The following is a 19,208-nucleotide window of genomic DNA, read 5'->3' as shown; positions in this document are numbered from 1 at the left end:
GAAGATAAATAGGAGTTAACCATATTTCCAGAAATAGACTTTCAGGGCAGATCTGAAAGCCAGTTTTAGTTTATTTTACTGGCTCAACAGAAAGAAAAAAAAATAAAACAGATAAATGAGACTAGTGGCCTAACCCTAACCTGTAGCAACATCAGGCAGAGGACAGGGCTAAATGTTATGGTCTCTTACAATGCTAATTTCAGTCTACTGTGCCACAGCATCTGAGAGCAGGAGTGTGCCTTCCTGTTGGGTGAGAATCAGAACTCAGAATGGTTTTTTTGTAACCAACAGCTGTCTAATTAGACTTAAGGGTCCCTCAACAGGAAGAAAATCATGTCTGCTTACTGGAAACCTAGCCAACTTCCCAGGGCTAGCGAGGTTACTGATCCTAGAAAAGAACCTACGACTGCTGCTTCACTAAACCAGGGTAACTCCTAACTGCATTCTAAAATTGATCCCTATAGCTACAGATAAGGGTAATTCCCAACTTTCATCAAAGAAGCTTGTCTTTGCAGCAGGTGGAGAGCATTCCAGAAAAAAAAAAACATAAATGGTCAAGACATGGAAATCAAATATTCATAGGGTATCCACCCCTAGTTGGTATAACTACAACATGCCACCTGCACATAAAGTTCGGGGAATATTGTGGAAGGAGGCATGACAAGATTTGTAAGAGACAGAAGACAAGGAAAACTGCTGTGAGATGTGTCTCCTAAATGAACAGATACCCATGAAATCTTAACAATATGACTACTTAAATCAAACTTGAACAATAATACTAACAAACATGTTAATGTGGAAGGAAGAAAGCTCACAGGCTCCATTTCAACACAATAACTGCTGAAAAGAGAAGATTTAGTCTTCCTCAGGGATGATCCCCTTATTTTGTTATCCTATACCAAGTAGTCAGCCTAAAATCATGTACAAACAAGCATCATACAACTCAGAATGTTGTATTTTTCTATTTAAGTGTGTATATATATAAACAATAGTAATCAATGAAAAAGAGGCCATGATTCTGAAGTGAAGTAAGAGGGTTTTCTGGAGGGTTAGGGGATGGAGGAAGGAAAGGAAGTGGGTAAATAACGTAAGTATGTTTGAATTAAATTTTTATTATTTAAGGTTACACCCTGCCCAACCATTCTCCTGCCTGCCAGGGGACACAGCCTGCAGAAGTGAACTGCACACTGCCTCTCCTCATGCCAGCTCCATGATCTTCCCTCTGGAGGAGGCCTGCTGACCCCAGGAATAGTGACGTTAGACTCTGCTTAGCCTTTCTCCTGCTTGCAAGACCCACCTGGGACACAGCCTGCAGTGTCAACCAGATGGCTAAAGAGCAGCATAAGAACACAATAAACAAGAGCCCGGGTAATATGGCAGCACCAGAACCCAACTCTCCTACAGAAAGCCCAGGATACCTTGACACAACTGAAGCAAAAGAAGATGAGCTTAAATCCAACCTTATAAATATGACAGAGCCCTTGTAAGAGGATATAAATAAAACCATTAAAGAAATACAAGAAAATACAAACAAACAGGTAAAGGAAATAAAAAAAAAAATCTCTTCAGAGGACCTCTGAAAGTCTCTGCCCTGCAGTCTATCAATGCAGATGCTGAGACTTATGGGCAGCCTTTGGGCAGAGTGCAGGGAATCTTATGAAAGAAGTAGGAAACAGTAAGATCTGGAGAGGACAGGAACTCCACAAGGAGAGCAACAGAACCAAAAAATCTGAGCACAGGGGTCTTTCCTGAGACTGCTATTCCAACCAAGGACTATGCATGGAGATAACCTAAGACCCTTGCACAGATGTAGCCCATAGCATTTCAATATCCAAGTGGGTTCCATTGTAATAGGAACAGGGACTGTCTCTGACATGAACTGATTGGCCTGCTCTTTAATTACATCCCCCTGAGGAGAAAGCAGCCTTACCAGGCCACAGAAGAAGACAATGCAGCCACTCCTGATGAGACCTAATTGCCTGGGATCAAAGGAAGGAAAAAAAGACCTCCCCTATCAGTGGACTTGAGAAGGGACATGCATGCAGAGGGTGGAGGAAGGGAGGGATTGGGACAGGAGGAGGGAGTGAACCATGGGGAGATACAAAGTGAATAAAGTGCAATTAATAAAAAATTAAATAAAAAAATATAGGAAGATACAATTAAATGAGTGAAGAAAGTGAATAAAATTGTCCAAGACCTGAAAATAGAAATGGATGCAATAAAGAAAACACAATCTGAGCTAATCCTGGAGACAAAATCCTACAGAAGAGAACAAGAACTACAGAACTACAGACATAAGCATTACCAACAGAAAACAAGAGTTAGAAGAGAGACTCTCAGGTATAGAAGATACATTTGAAGAAATCACTACATCAGCCTAAGAAAATGTTAAATTAAAATGTTTCTGACAAAAAAAATATAAAGAAATCTGGTACACTATGAAAAGACCAAACCTAAGAATAATAGAAAGAGAAGATGGTAAAGACTCCCAGCTCCATGGTCCAGAAAAATATCTTCAACAAAATCATAGAAGAAAACTCCAATCTAAAAAAGAAATGCCTATAAACATACAAGAAGCCTACAAAAGACCAAATAAGTTGGACCAAAAAAGAAAACCCTTCTGCCACATAATAATCAAAATGCTAAATTTACAGATCAAAGAAAAAAATATTAAAACCTGAAAGGGAAAAAGTCCAAGTCACATATAAAGGCAGACTTATCAGAATTACACACAACTTCTCAAAAGACTCTAAAAGCAAGAAGTACCTGGGCAGATATCTTCCAGACACTAAGAGACCACAGATGTCAGCCCAAACTACTATACCCAGCAAAAGTTTCAACCCCCATAGATGGAGAAAACAATATAGTCCACGGGAAAAATACTTAAACAGCATCTATCCACAAATCCAGCCCTACAGAAAATCCTAGAATGAAAACTCAAACCCAAGGAGGCTAACTACATCCAGGGGAAAACAGAAAATAAATAATCCCACACCAGAAAAAAAATAAGGAAAGTGCATGCACACACACACACACACACACTCAAATATCACACACATACACACTCTAGCACCACCAACATCAAAATAACAGGAATTAACAATCATTTGTCATTCATATCTCTCAACATCAACTTACTCAGTTCCCAATAAAAAGACACAGGCTAACAGAATGGATGCAAAAACAATCTATCATTCTGCTGAATATTAGAAACACACCTCAGCAAAAAAGATAGACATTATCTCATAGCAAAAGGCTAGAAAAAGTCTTTCCAAGCAAACAGACCTAAGAAGCAAGCTGGAGTAGCCATTCAAGTATCTAGATTTTCAACAAAAATTAAACAAAAGAAATTGGAAGGACACTTCATATTCATCAAAAGAAAACTTCACCAAGATGACACCTCACTTCTGAATATCTATGTCACAAATGCAAGGGCACACACATTCATAAAAGAAACATTACTAAAGCTTAAACTCCACTTTGAACCCTACAAATTAATAGCGAGAGACTTCAACACTCCACTCTCACCAATGGACAGATCATGAAGACAGAAAGTATACAAAGCCATAATGAAACTAACAGATGTTATGAATCAAATGGACCTAATAAACACCTATAGAACATTTCATCTAAACACGAAATACACATTCTTCTCAGCACCTCACAGAACCTTCCCCAAAATTGACTATATACTCAGTCACAAAGCAAGTCTCAACAGATACAAGAAAACCGAAGCAACCCCTTGTATCTTATCAGACCACCAAGGATTAAACCTAGACTTCAAAAACAGAAATAGCAAAAGCCTACACCCTCATAGAAACTAAATAGCTCCCTACACAATGACCACTGAGTCAGGGAAGAAAGAAAGAAAAGAAATTAAAGCTTTCTGGAATTCAATGAAAATGAAGGCACAACATACCCAAACTTAGGGGACACAATGAAAGCAGTGCTAAGAACATTCATAGCACTAAGTACCTTCATAAAGAAATTGGACAACATAGCAAATTAAAAGCACACCTAAACTTTCTGGAACAAAAAGAAAAAAAAAAACACCCAAGAGGAGTAGACAGCAGAAAATAATCAAACACAGGGCTGAAATCAATAAATAAGAAACAAAGAGAATGATACAAAGAAACAACAAAACCAATTGCTGGTTCCTTGAGAAAATCTAAAAGATAGGCAAATCCCTAGCTAAACTAACTAAAAAGCAGAGAGAACCATATCCAAATTAGCAAAATCAGAAATGAAAAGGGGGACCCTAACAACAGACTCTGAGGAAATCCAAAGGATCATTAGGCCTTACTTCAAATGCCTGTTTCCACAAAGTTGGAAAATCTAAATGAAATGAGCAATTTTCTTGATAGATTTCACATATGAAAGTTAAATCAAGATCATGCAAACAATTTAAATTGTCCTATAACCCCTAGGGAAATAGAAGCAGTCATCAAAAGTCTCCCAATCACCCCACAACCTCTCCCCCAAAAGCCCAGGGCCAGGGCCAGACGGTTTTAGTGCAGAATTCTATGAGATTCTCAAAGAGCTAATATCAACACTATTCAAACTATTCCACCAAGTAGAAATAGCAGGAATGTTGCCAAATTCATCTTAGGAAGCCACAATTACCTGATCCCTAAACTACAAACTCAACAAAGAAAGAGAATTTCAGACTAATTTCCCTCATGAAGGTTGATGCAAAAATACTCAACAAAATTCTCACAAACTTAATCCAAAAACTCATCAAATATATCATCCACTATGATCAAGTAGGCTTCATCCCAGGGATGGTTCAGCTTATGAAAATGCATCAATGTAATCCACCATATAAATAAAATGAAAGAAAAAAATCACATGATCATCACATGTCAATGGCAGAAAAAGCCATTGACAAAATACAAAACTCCTTTATGATAAAAGTCTTGGAGAGATCAGGGATACAAGGCACACACCTAAACATAATAAAGACAAAATACAGTAAGCTTGTAGCCAACATCAAATTAAATGAAGAGAAAATTAAAGCAATTCCACTAAAATCAGGTACAAGACAGGCTGCCCACTCTCTCATTATCTGTTCAATACAGTATTTAAAGTTATAGTTAGAGCAATAAGACAACTAAAGGAAGTCAAGGGGGTACATACAAATTATAAATGAAAAAGCCAAAGTATTGCTATTCACAGAGGATCTGATAGTTTACATCAGTGACCCCAAAAATTCTACCATAGGCATACTACAGCTGATAAACACCTTCAGCAAAGTTGCTGGACACAAAATTAATCCAAAAAAATCAGTAGCCCTCCATTATACAACTGACAAATGGGCTAAGAAAGAAATAAAGGAAACAACACCCTTCACAATAGCTAAAAACAACATAAAATATCTTGTGGTAACTCTAACCAAGCAAGTGAAAAACCTGTATGACAAGAACTTCAAGTCTATGAAGAAAGAAATTGAAGAAGATATAAGATGGACACACCTCCCATACTCATGGATCAGTAGGATTAGCATAGTAAAAATAGCCTTCTGACCAAAAGCAATCTACAAATTCAATGCAATTCCCATGAAAATTCTAACACAATTCTTTTTTTTTTAATTTTTTTATTTTTTTATCAGTTACATTTTATTAACTCTGTATCCCAGCCGTGTCCCGATCCCTCATTCCCTCCCAGTCCCTCCCTCCCTCATCTCCACCGTGCCCCTTTCCAAGTCCACTGATAGGGGGGGACTTCCTCCCCATTCATCTGATCCTGTTTTATCAGGTATCTTCAGGACTGGCTGCAAAGCCCTCCTCTGTGGCCTAACAGGACTGCTCCTCCCTTGGGGGATGGGTAGGCCAAAGAGCTAGTCATTGAGTTCCTGTTAGAAATAGTCCTTGTTCCCCTCACTTTGGGAAACCAATTGGTTACTAAGCTACCACAGGCTATATCTGAGCGGAGGTTCTAGGTTATATCCATACATGGTCCTTGGTTGAATGTCAGTCTCAGAAAAGACCCTGTGCCCAGATATATTTGGTCCTTGTGGAGCTCCTATCCTTTCCCCATCAGACTAACTCCCCTTCTTTCTTATGATTCCCTGTACTCTGCCAAAGGTTTGGTCATGAGTCTTTGCTTTGAAAACACTGCTAGTTAGAGTCTTTCAGATGCGCTCAGTAGACTCCTGTCATACGTTCAATGCACATCCCATCTGTCTTTCTAAACGAGGATTGATCATCTTACCCCATGTCCGCTCAATTGATTATCTTTTTTAGGTGTATAGATTTCATTATGTTTATCATATCTTATAGGTCTATATAAGCTAACACAATTCTTTACAAACCTTAAAAGAGCAATTTTCTACTTCATATGGAAAAATAAAAGGCCCAGGATAGCAAAAACAACCCTGTACAATAAAAGAACTTCTGGAGGTATCACCATCCCCAAGCTGACTACAGAACAACAGTAATAAAAACCTATATGGCACTGGCATAAAAACAATGGAAATGAATAGGTCTACCACAAGACTCAGCTATATTACTTCTGGACATATACCCAAAATATGCTTCACCAAACCACAAGGACATTTGTTCAACTATGTTCATAGCAGCATTGTTTGTAATAGCCAGAAACTGAAAGCAACCAAGATGCCTGTCAATGAAAGAATGGATATAGAAACTGTAGTACGGGCTGGAGTGATGGCTCAGAAGTTAAGAACACTCACTGTTCTTCCAAAGGTCCTGAGTTCAATTCCCAGCAACCACATGGTGGCTCACAGCCATCTATAGTAAGATCTGATGTGCAGGCAGAGTGTTGTATAAATAATAAATAAATTTAAAAAAAAAACTTAAAAAAAAAAAGAAACTGTAGTACATTTATACAATGGAATACTACTTAGCTATTAAAAACAATGACATCATGAAATTGTCAGCAAAATGGATGGAACTAGAAAAGATTATCCTGAGTGATGTAACCCAGACCCAGAAGGACGTGCATGGTATGTACTCATTTATAAATGGATATTAGCCAGATAGTATGCTGCAACCCACAGAGCCAGAGAAAATAAGAAACAAGGAGGGCTCAAGGGAAGATGCTTGAATCCCACTAAGAAGGGAAAATAAAATAGATGGTATAGACATCAGATGTGGAGGGAGAGAAGGAATCAGGTGAGAGAGGGCATGGAGAGGGAAACAAGAGGAGAATCAGGTGTGGGGAGAGAAGGGATGGAGGGTGAGAGGCCTGGGAGAGAGAAAGGAAATTGGTGTTGGGGCATCTCTGGAACAAGCTGGAGAGCTCAGATGGGGGAGGCTGCTGGGAAGATATGGAGATACCCCTAGCTGAGACTCCTAGCAGCAGGGGATGCTGAGAATGAAGTGGCCACTTTCTGTAGCCAGGCAGGAGTTCCAGTGGCGGGAGGGGGACACCAACCAAACCACAAAATCTTCAACTCAAAATTAACCTACAAGATTTGCAGGGATAAATGATGAAACAGGTAATGAGGAAATTGCCAACCAATGACTGGCCCAACTTGAGACCCACCCCATCGGAGAGAGCCAACCCGACACAATTAATGATACTTTGCTATTCTTGCAAACAGGATAACTGCCTAGCATAACTGTCATCTGTGAAGGCTTCATCCAGCTGATAATGGAAACATATGCAAAGACCCATAGCCAAACATTAGTCAGAACTCAGGAAGTCTTGTGGAAGAGTTAGGGTAAGGATTGAGGGAGCTGGAGAGGTCAAGGACACCACAAGCAGACCTACACAGACAACTAACCTGGGCCCATTGGGGCTCATAGAGACTGAACCACCAACGAAGGAACATGAATGGACTTGTCCTGGACCCTCTACATATAGGAAGCTGATTGGCTGATAACATGTACAGACTATCACACAGACATGTATATGTTATTAGGAAAAAAGAATAAATCTTTAAAAAAAAGTCTTTTAGCATTTTTAAATTCCATGAGAGGGATATATCCTTCCTCCACGGACCTACTAGACCTTATTTGTTCTGACCAACAGAAGAGGAGTTCTTCTGGTTCCCAAGCTTGCTAAAATTACCTCATTCCCCTCTTTGCCCTTCTTGCTCTACCTATGCCCAACTTTGAAAGTAGGGTGTCTCTAATATAGTACGAACTCACATGAGCAGGGAAGGAATGAGATAGACAGGGAGGCACAGAGATGGTAAAAAAAAAAAAAAAAAAACAGTAGGTAGCAATAAAAAGGGAGAAAAGGGAGCACACATACACACACACACTCCACGGGAGCCACCAGACACACCAAAAGGAAAAAAAATCCAAAGTTTTTGAGCATTTTAATAGAAATTGCTACCTCCAAAAATTTTTAAAAAGTAGTAAAGTTACTATTGTCTTCTCTTAAATACTTGTTTAATACTACTGACATAATCGAAGGGAAACTTAAAGACTTGAGCAAGATCATTAAGTACCTAAATAAAGGAAAGAATTAGAAAGGTTAGCTAGACATATTATGGTCTTGAAGAAAAGGCCAGTCGTCCTTATACTATTACTTTGAAATTAACTATTTCACCTAGACCATTTTAAACTCACTATAACCATTTTCTATTGTCTCCAGCACTCTACATTTTTAATTGTGGGTACAGATAAACATTCCTTAGACAGGATGTAATTGGTAGAACAAGAAAAGCTTGGAGAGAGGGCAGGGAATCATGAATGAGAATATTTTTAACAGAATAATCTATCAAATTGGGCAGCTTTGACTATAACATATCTTCAAAGACTAAACAAGTGAACTTGCTGGAACCAGGAAAATATATACCATTACTGTCAAACAAATTTCCAGATTGGAAGAAATAGACAAAAAATTTTATAAGAAAAATATCTGGTATATATATATATATATATATATATATATATATATAATTTATATAGGCATATAGATAAATTTATACAGATGCATATTCACAGTTTTTCTTATGTTCAAATACATATGCATATTCATTCTCTTTTTAGGATGGATATTTGACAATCTCCTCAGACCTTGAGGGTTCAGACCCACCTCAAATTTGGCTGCAATCATATAGGCAGTGGAGCCAAGGAGTTGTAGGTGATTCTTCTTGCATTGTGCCTTCATTAGGTAGTGATCCACTAGCTTCACTGCCAAATACAGGGTCTCATGACTCATCTGAAAGGACATCTGAAGAAACACATAAGATAGGAATCTGAATATTTTCCAAACAAACAGCCATCTCCAGAGAAATCTAGAAACCTTGACCACCTGGAGCATCAAGGACAGCCCTAGTTTGTACTCTGCCACAAATGTGGAAACTGCTTCAGAAAGGGACTCACTGACATATACCTCTGTGTAACCCCTTTAAGGACTCTGCAATTATCTTTAAGTATCCTTTTTTAAAAAATCTTTATTAATTACACATTATTCACTTTGTATCCCCTCCTGTTGTTCCCTCCCTCCTCCCCTCCCAATTCCTCCCTTCCTCCACCCTCTGCATGCATGCCCCTCCCCAAGTCCACTGATAGGGGAGGTCTTCTTTTCCTTCCTTCTGATCCTAGTCAATTAGGTCTCATCAGGAGTGGCTGCATTGTCTTCTTCTGTGGCTTGGTAACGCTGCTTCCCCCTCAGGGGGATGTAATTAAAGAACAGGCCAATCAGTTCATGTCGGAGACAGTCCCTGTTCCTATTACAATGGAACCCACTTGGATACTGAACAGCCATGGTCTACATTTGTGCAGGGGTCTTAGGTTATCTCCATGCATAGTCCTTGGTTGGAATAACAGTCTCAGGAAATACGCCTGTGCTCAGAATTTTTGGTTCTGTTGCTCTCCTTGTGGAGTTCCTGTCCTCTCCAGATCTTACTGTTTCCCACTTCTTTCCTAAGATTCCCTGCACTCTGCCCAAAGGTTTATAATCAACCTTACAAGCTAGATAGAACTTGTGCCTTGACTGTGAGTGCCTTGAGTTCATAAACCCTCTCTCTTCTTAATCTCTAATACTCAGATTCCTGCTTTCTTCATTTTTAAGTAACTTGTAATCTTCACAAAGATATTATTGTTTTTATTTCCAAAACACAAAGACAGGGTTAAAAGTCAAGTTTCTAACAGGTCCATCTTCCTTTCTAGAAGTTATAGTAATTAATATATTATCTTTCCTTTCTAGTTTGAGAGGCAACTCATATTTTTTTTATTCTGTTGCCCCTTTCATCTCTCAAACATATGAATAACCAGACAAATCTTTTTCATATTATATCACTCATTCTCACTGTTACACATTTAAGAACACCTCTAATAGTTTGAAATCATTGGCCTATCTTAAATTCAGCTGATTAGCAACTTTAACATTTCTGGTACTTGGGATTCTGGCAATCTTAAGTAGCAAATTGAAATCAGCTAATCACTAAATGAATAAATGAGTGAATGAATAAATGAATGAATGAATGAAGATAGAAATGAGAAACAGTATCTTAGGAAACTGTCTCTGAAAAAAATGGCACAGCCAATATTTACATTGCTTCCTTCTAGTACACATAGCCACCTACTCCTGCATGTTGGTATTAAATGATAACAAACAGCTACATGGGAAATTCTGTGTGTTTTCATGTATATGTTTAAGTGATCATGTAGAGTGTACATATGTGTGCACATGTAGAGGCCAGGGGTCAATCTCAGGTATTGTCCTCAGATGGCATCTACCTTAGTTTTTGAGACAGTCTCTGCTATGCCAGGCAGGCAGTGAGCTCCAGAAAGCTGTCTTTCCTCACCTCTCCAGTGCTGGGATTACAGACATATACTATCATGCTCAGCTTTTTATGTGTAGCCTGAAAATCCACTCAGATCCTTGTGCAACAGAGAGCCTCTATCCTAGTAGATGGGGTATAGCAGAAGATGGAATCAAGTTCTTTCCTGCTACATTCTTGCTGGCTACAAATTACAGTCCCACAAAACCTAGTGTTAAGCCATTTGCAGACCATCTGCTTCTAAGAATCTAATAAGTAGCATAGCCGATTGCTTTCTTGAATCTATTGAAAGTCAACCCTTTATGCAAGTGGTTTTAAAACAATCAAAAGAAAAAGAAAGTAAAGGCAGAATAGTATATAGGAAAAAAAAACAATAAAAATTTCTTGGAGCCAAACACTAAATATTGAAACTAAAAGGCCTCATAGTATAACAACATAAATACAGAAACCAGAGCCACACTTATAAATTTTACACAATGGAATACTACTCAGCAATTAAAAACAAGGAAATCATGAAATCTGCAGGCAAATGGTGGGATCTAGAAAAGATCATCCTGAGTGAGGCATCCCAGAAGCAGAAAGACACACAGAGTATATACTCACTTATAAGTGGATATTAGACATATAATATAGGATAATCATACCAAAATCTGTACACCTAAAGAAGCTAATCAAGAAGGACGACTCTGGGTAAGATGCTCAATCCTCATTCAGAAAGGCAAAGAGGATAGACATCAGAAGAGGGAGAAAACAGGGAACAGGACAGGACAGAGGGCCTCTGAAAGACTCTACCCTGCAGGGTATCAATGCAGATGCTGAGACTCGTAGACAAACTTTGGGCAGAGTGCAGGAAATCTTAGAAAAGAAGGGGGAGATAGAAAGACCTGGAGGAGACAGGAGCTCCACAAGGAGAGCAACAGAATAAAAAAATCTGGACACAGGTGTGTTTTCTGAGACTGATACTCCAAGGACTATTCATGGAGATAACCTAGAACCCCTGCTTGGATATAGCCCATGGCAGCTCAGTGTCTAAGTGGGTTCCCTAGTAATGGAGACAGGGAATGTCTCTGACATAAACGGATTGGTCTGCTCTTTGATCACCTCTCTCTCAGTGAGGTGCAGCCTTACCAGGCCACAGAGGACAACAGTGTAGCCAGTCCTGATGAGACCAGATAGACTAGGATCAGATAGAAGGGGAGGAGGATCTCCTTTATCAGTGGACTTGGGGAGGGGCATGGGTGGAGAAGACGGAGGGAGAGTTTGGGAGGGGAAGAGGGAGGAAGCTACAGGTGGGATACAAAGTGAATAAACTTTGTATTTAACAAAAATAAAATTAAAATTAAAATTAAATAAAAATTAAAACCTCAAAAATTTCAAAAGTAACGTAATATATTAGACAAGACTCACATAGACCTTGTATTTTTTTTTAAATCTAACAGCAAAAAAAGAGACAAACTGAAATGTGAAAACTATTTAATCTTAACTTATAGAGAGTTATTAGTTAAGTTCTATGAAAAAGCTAGTTAAATAAATGAATATTTTATTCATTTAAGAGTATCACAGAAATAGATCTATACTTATAGGAAAAGATTACTTACATAGTGTGTGTGTGTATGTGTGTGTGTATGTGATTGTTGTTTTGAGATAGGGTCTCATGTAGGCCAGGCTGACTTCAAATTTGCTGTGAAGCTGAGGATGGCATTGATCTTTTGATCTCTTACCTGTGTTTCCAAGCATAGAATTTACAGGCTTGTACCGCCACATTCATCATGGGATTTGCTTGCGTTTTTTGTTTGTTTGTTTTGTTTTGTTTTTGTTTGTGTTTTTTTGTTTTTTAAGAACCCAAGGTACTTGGTTGGAGTATGAGTCTCTGGGAAGACCCCTGTGTTCAAATTTCTGATTCTGTTGTTCTCCTTGTGGAGTTCCTGTCCTCTCCAGATCTTACTATTTCCCACTTCTTACATAAAATTCCATGCACTCTGCCCAACAGTTGGCCATCAGGCTCAGCATCTGCTTTGATAGTCTGCAGGGCAGAGCCTTTCAGAGGCCCTCTGTGGCAGGTTCCTAACTTGTTTCCTGTTTTCTTCTTCTTCTGATGTCCTTCCTCTTTGCCTTTCGGGATGAGGATTGAGCATTTTAGTAAGGGTCCTCTCTCTTGATTAGTTTCTTTAGATGTACAGATTTTAGTAGGTGTGTCCTATATTACATGTCTATATGAGTGAATATATACCGTGTGTGTCTTTCTGCTTCTGGGAAAGCTCAGTCAGGATGATCCTTTCCAGGTCCCACCATTTACCTGCAAATTTCATGCATGGAGATAACCTAGAACCTCTGCACAGATGTAGCCCATGGCAGTTCAGTGTCCAAGTGGGTTATATAGTAATGTGAAGAGGGACTGCCTCCAACACAATCTGATTGGCCTGCTCTTTGATCACCTCCCCCTGAGGGGGGAGCAGCCTTACCAGGCCACAGAAGATGACAATGCAGCCACTCCTGATGAGATCTGAGAGACTAAGATCAGAAGGAAGGAGAAGAGGACCTCCCCTATCAGTGGACTAGGGGAGGGGTATGCGTGAAGAAGGGGGAGGGAGGGTGTGGCCGGGAGGGGAGGAGGGAGGGGCTTATGGGGAGGATACAAAGTGAATAAACTGTAATTAATATAAAAAAATAAAAAGAAAAGAAAAATAAATAATAAATAAATAAAAAGAACCCAAGGTATATATGGTCATAGACCTGTAATCTCAGTACTCAGAAAGCTGAGGCAGAAGGACCAAGAGTTTAAGGTCGCATGTGTATTACTGACATAAACAAGACACAGAAATACCTTAACAACAAAATGTACAGAAAATTATTTGAAAGGATCTATTTCAAATAATGTATAGATCCTACCCCTAGAGAATAAGAAGCATTGAAACAAAAGTAATTTGCCTTAATCTAGCCTCTGTACTTGGACAGGTTTGGCCAAAGTAGATTTTCTGTATAGTGAACTTTAACCTATATACCTCACTTTGTAACCAAACACCTAAGTACCAGTTAATTACAGAAGCTGAATTTATAGCCAATTAGAAACTGAAATCTGCTAAATCATGAGCATACAGTGCCAGTAGCATCCATCAGGTTTTATATATGTCTTATTTTCCATCTAAATAATCAATTCCTAGAAATCAGGAACTATACTTTCTTCAGCTCTGTAGATTCAGTATGATTTTAGCATATTTGATTTGAACTGCAATATAATAATAATAATAATAACAGCCTCACAAGACAACAATTGCCAGGCTTACCTGTACCTCCACCAACCAGTCCACAAGAATGGCCCTCATATGAATGGTGATTTCCAGCTGCCTGTCCATGTATTTCTCAAGTACAAACTTTTCCTGGCATTGTTGAAAATGAAACGTTAATGAACTTATATTCTTGTACTTCAAATTTTTGACAGTTTCTTTTCTCATGTGTGTTATTTTCAACTGGTAACAGATATAAGCATATCAGAGTATAATTTTCTGAACAACTTCCAGCTATTTTTGAGAAATGGACATATAAGAGTTAAGTGTCAGAAGAGACATTGAAGAACCCACCTATGCATGTGAATGAATACCAAGAGTTGCAATAGTTCTTTGCAATTTAGTCTAAAATATACCATGCTGTGCAGACCAATGCTTTTCAACTTTAACAAACTTTAACATATGTGATATGTTAACATATTTTAACACATGTAGTATGTTTAACACGTGTAGTATGTTAAACACATGTAGTTATGTTAACACATGTCAACACATGTAGCATGTTAACACATGTACTATGTTAAACATATGTGGCATGCTAACATATGTTAACACATTTAGTATGTTAACACGTGTAGTATGTTAAACATATGTGGCATGCTAACACGTGTAGTATGTTAACACGTGTAGCATGTTAACACATGTAGCATGTTAACACGCATAGTATGTTAAACATATGTGGCATGCTAACATATGTTAACACATGTAGCATGTTAACACATGTACTATGTTAAACATATGTGGCATGCTAACATATGTTAACACATTTAGTATGTTAACACGTGTAGTATGTTAAACATATGTGACATGCTAACACGTGTAGTATGTTAACGTGTAGTATGTTAACACGTGTAGCATGTTAACACATGTAGCATGTTAACACGCATAGTATGTTAAATATATGTGGCATGCTAACATATGTTAACACATGTAGTATGTTAACACGTGTAGTATGTTAAACATGTGACACGCTAACACATGTAGTATGTTAACATGTGTAGTATGTTAACACGTGTAGTGTGTTAGCACGTGTAGTGTGTTAGCACATGTAGCATGTTAACACATGTAGTATGTTAAACATGTGTGGCATGCTAACATATGTTAACGCATGTAGCATGTCAACGCGCATAGTATGTTAACGTGTAGCATGTTAACACGTGTAGTATGTTAAACATATGTGACATGCTAACATATGTTAACGCATGTAGTATGTTAACACGTGTAGTATGTTAACACGTGTAGTATGTCTAACATGTGTGGCATGCTAACATATGTTAACACATGTAATATGTTGACACATGTGGTGTTTTAACACGTGTAGTATGTTAATGCGTGCAGTATGTTAGCACGTGTAGTATGTTAACACATGCAGTGTGCTAACACAGGTAGCATGTTAAAGCATGTAGCATGTTGAAATGTGTAACATGTTAATGTATGTAGCATGTTAACCCATGTAGCATGTCAGTACGTGTAGTATGTTAGCATATGTAGTGTGTTAGCACATGTAGTGTGTTGGCGTATGTAGCATGTTAACACATGTAGTGTGTTGGCATATGTAGTATGTTAACATGTGTAGTGCACAAATGTCTTGTAAAGCCTCATATTTTGATTTTGAAAACTAAGCTTAATTTCTACATTTATGGCAACATTTACAATGAGACCACTAGAGCCAGTCTACCCACCTCCTAACCTCTCAGCCACACCGAACTGACTAATCTGGATCATGTGGCAGTCTGTGAGCTTAAACTCAGGCATGGCCCCCAGAGCTAATCTACAATCCACCACACCCACTATGCTTCCCAGAGATCCCATGGCTCCTATGAGTACAATCCCAGGTACAGACCTTCAGCTCAGCCTATACCCCACACACCTCCACCTGAGGATGGTATATCATTCTATGCCCTCCTCTGGGGAGCACCTTCCACTCCCACTGAGATCCCAGCCCCTGCTACCCAAGGACTAACTATAGAACTGGGTAAGTGAACCCTCAGACTTTAGATGGTTTGCTCCTGGGTTCAGAAGTTATTCCTATCCCTAGCTGAAATGGCACTACCTGTGGCACTTCAAATGAGTATCAACAGAGTTGCTCCAATACTGAGCTCCCAGCACCAGTCAGCTGGATCACAGCTTGATAAGTTATAATAGCAGCAAATAAAGATCCAAACACTGACTCTACAAAGGTGAGCACACATACCTATACCAACCACTGACATCTTAACTCTTACCTATGTTACACACACACACACACACACACACACACACACACACACACACTGGAGTCATAGAAAATGAAAAAAAACTTGACATTTAAGCCTCAACCCTACTGGCTAGCTTTCTTAGTTCTGAAAGATGTACATGTTAACATAGAAGAAAATTAATCATGAGTCTTACCCAGGTGTGAGTCCTGCAAGCTGTAATAACAACTAGTCTGACAAGATATTTTCCCAGGTACAATAATGGAGTGAATATTATGGAAGTGACAAAACACGTTTTGATTGACTTTAAGGCCAGCTCCAGATGATGGAAACCATACATGACACCATTACTGAGGCCAAAAATCAGGGGCTAGGCAGACCTAAGGGAAAACCTAATTGCTATTATGCTAAAAGGACATAATATTGAATCAATTTCTAATGATCTAATGCTACAGGCATAGATTCAATATGCCTCCCAACCCTTATCAGAGAAGCTTCTTTTGGTAGAAGGCAATTAACTGAGACCCACAAGTGGTCAATATGCTGAAAAGAAGACACTCTGAACATACAGCCTCAAATGGCTCAGGGATGCTTATGGAAGAAAGTGTAGAAAGACTAAGAATCAGAAATAATGGCTTATTGGAAAAACTCCTTTGTTTGAGGCTGCAGTCGTCCAAGTCCAGATAGCCTTTCTGAGCTTGGTGCTAGATGGAGGACTCCCTCTCCTCAGCAGGACCTCAACTTTCTGCCTGTCTTTATCTGGAGACTGTTGTTAGGCATACATGTCCATAACCATTATCTGATATATGGCCTTTGCCACAGTTTCCTGCTAGCTCTCCCCTCCCTGCACTTACAAGATAATTGGGTACTGTGTTCTCATTCATATGATAGCTGTGTGCTGTTTAATGTAAACCAAACATCCTTGAAGTGCCTAATGCTAACCAATTATTTACATTTATCCTGGGAGTCCTCACCTACTCCCCGAAGACTGTATGTTTGTTCTCCCCAAATTAATTTGATCTCCTTGAAGTAGTTTCCAAAGGTCTTTTCCACTGTGCTCATGGCCTTCTGAGCCCTGATTCTGGCCTTCTGTTCTTCCTGCCTTCATGGGCTGGTGACCAACAGCTCCCCAGGGAAAATGAGAACCACAATTGTTGTCCAATCTGTCTCCAGATTGTGCTAGGACAGGTGAGCACCCCCAAAAAATGGAGTAGCCCAGCTCTTAGGCTGACCTTCCCATCCCGAGGACTGGTCATACTGCCTCAGCCTCTGGACTCTGCCCTGAGTCTGTAAGCACCCCCAACCCATACGTAGGTAGTGAAACTCTCTACTTGACTTTCCCACCATCTTGAGGACTGGTCACTTTCTTTCTTTCTTTCTTTCTTTCTTTCTTTTTCTTTCTTTCTTTCTTTCTTTCTTTCTTTCTTTCTTTCTTTCTTTCTTTCTCTTTCTTTCTTTCTTTCTTTCCCCCCCCCTCTCTCTCTCTCTCTCCCCCTCATCTCCCAGTCCCACCTTCTCTTCCTCTTCTCCCTCTGTGCCCCTCCTCTAGTCCACTAATAGGAGAGGTCCTCCTCCCCTTCTATTTGACCCTAGCCTATCAGGACTGGTTGCATTGTCTTCCTCTGTGGCCTGACAAGGCTGCAAGCCCCATGGGAAGATGATCAGACAGCTTGCCACTGTTTTCATGCTAGAGACAGCCCCTGCTCCCCTTACTAGGGATCCCTTTACTTTACTAGCTTGGCAACTTAGGGCCTCTTACTCACCTGAGCTGATTATCCCAGGAAAGTTAAACTTGTCTCTACAACTTTAAAGGTTTCTAACAGCACATTCTGTCTTTTTTAATTATGGAAAACTCAACATCACATCAGAGATATATCCAAATTTGCTCCCTTAGAGCTCTATTTAAACCCAGAGGACTTAAAAATCTCCCAAAAGGAAGGCTTAGAATTCTGGAATGAGGTGCTCCAATTTGCACCTTGGATCCTATAAGCAGGTATCTCAGACCTAGATGTGGTGCTTATCTGGCTCTGAAAAAAAACAGAGCCCCAAAAGGCTATCATTTGTTTCTCTCCTCTTTCCCAGTGAGAACTGCTATTAGGCAAAAACCCCTGAGCCTCAATGATCCATCAGAAAAAAAAAATCACAATAAGAAAGACAGGACTCAAATCAGAAGGAAGACCCTGAAAATTATCTAATAACTGTTTTAACTGCCTTAAAAAAGCAATTGATTTAATTAGACAAAAGATACTAATGATAGAAGCCAGTTTAGACAGAAAAATAACAGACCCTGCTACAAAAACAATGCTCCTAAACAATCTTATATGGGAAGGAATGACCCCAAAACACAGGCAGGCATGCCAGGAACTAAAACATAGACATTACGACAAATGGATTGTAGACACAGTTTCATATTGAAACTGTGTTCTTCCAAGCATAATACCTATGAATTCATAGTGGTTGTGATAAATGCACAAGAGGTGAACAAGCTCTACCCAGAAAAATATCCCAGCATGAAGGAAGTGGGTATAAAATCCCACTTCTTGCTGATGAACTATTGTCAATTTATAGCTTCTGGGAGAGGTAAAGTCCATTTTCTTTAAGAATGTGATTCTTGGTATATCAATCATGTTCCAGGGGTGGCCCATACCCAAGAAATAGTATTAGGGCAATACATAATGGACTTGATGGGTTTAGAAAAAGAAACATAAAACTGGATGCTTATGGAAGTAGGGATGGATCTAAGTGAAGGTGGGAATGAGTGTGAATATGATCAAAATACATTGCCTGAAATTCTCAAAGATTTAATAAAATATCTTAAAATTAAAAAAAAGAATCAGAGAAAGAGAAAGAACACATGGAGTTGGATGGGCAGGGAGGAGGAGAGGATCTGGTAGTAGATGATGGGGAAAAACCATAATCAGAATGTATCAAATGACATATGGTCCATGTGATGAGGTATCACATGATGCCAAGAACATATGTCAGCCAGAAAGCACGGGGAACAAAGGGACTATGGTCCCAAAAATA

General features: G+C 39.1%; 1 protein-coding gene across 1 annotated transcript in view; it reads right to left on the bottom strand.

The window, feature by feature from the left end:
• Ccnb3 (cyclin B3) overlaps positions 1–19,208 on the bottom strand; it is a gene marked incomplete at its 5' end in the record, with an annotated part of 58,383 nt that overhangs the window by 14,345 nt on the left and 24,830 nt on the right. Inside the window, 2 exon segments of the mRNA XM_060374629.1 lie at positions 9,010–9,147; positions 13,987–14,079. Of these exon segments, the coding sequence (XP_060230612.1) occupies positions 9,010–9,147; positions 13,987–14,079 (231 nt within the window).

The sequence above is a fragment of the Meriones unguiculatus genome, chromosome X (genome assembly GCF_030254825.1).
Source record: "Meriones unguiculatus strain TT.TT164.6M chromosome X, Bangor_MerUng_6.1, whole genome shotgun sequence".
NCBI lineage: Eukaryota > Metazoa > Chordata > Mammalia > Rodentia > Muridae > Meriones > Meriones unguiculatus.
The sequence above is the reverse complement of the archived record's forward strand: the minus strand, read 5'-3'. Positions and strand labels throughout refer to the sequence as shown.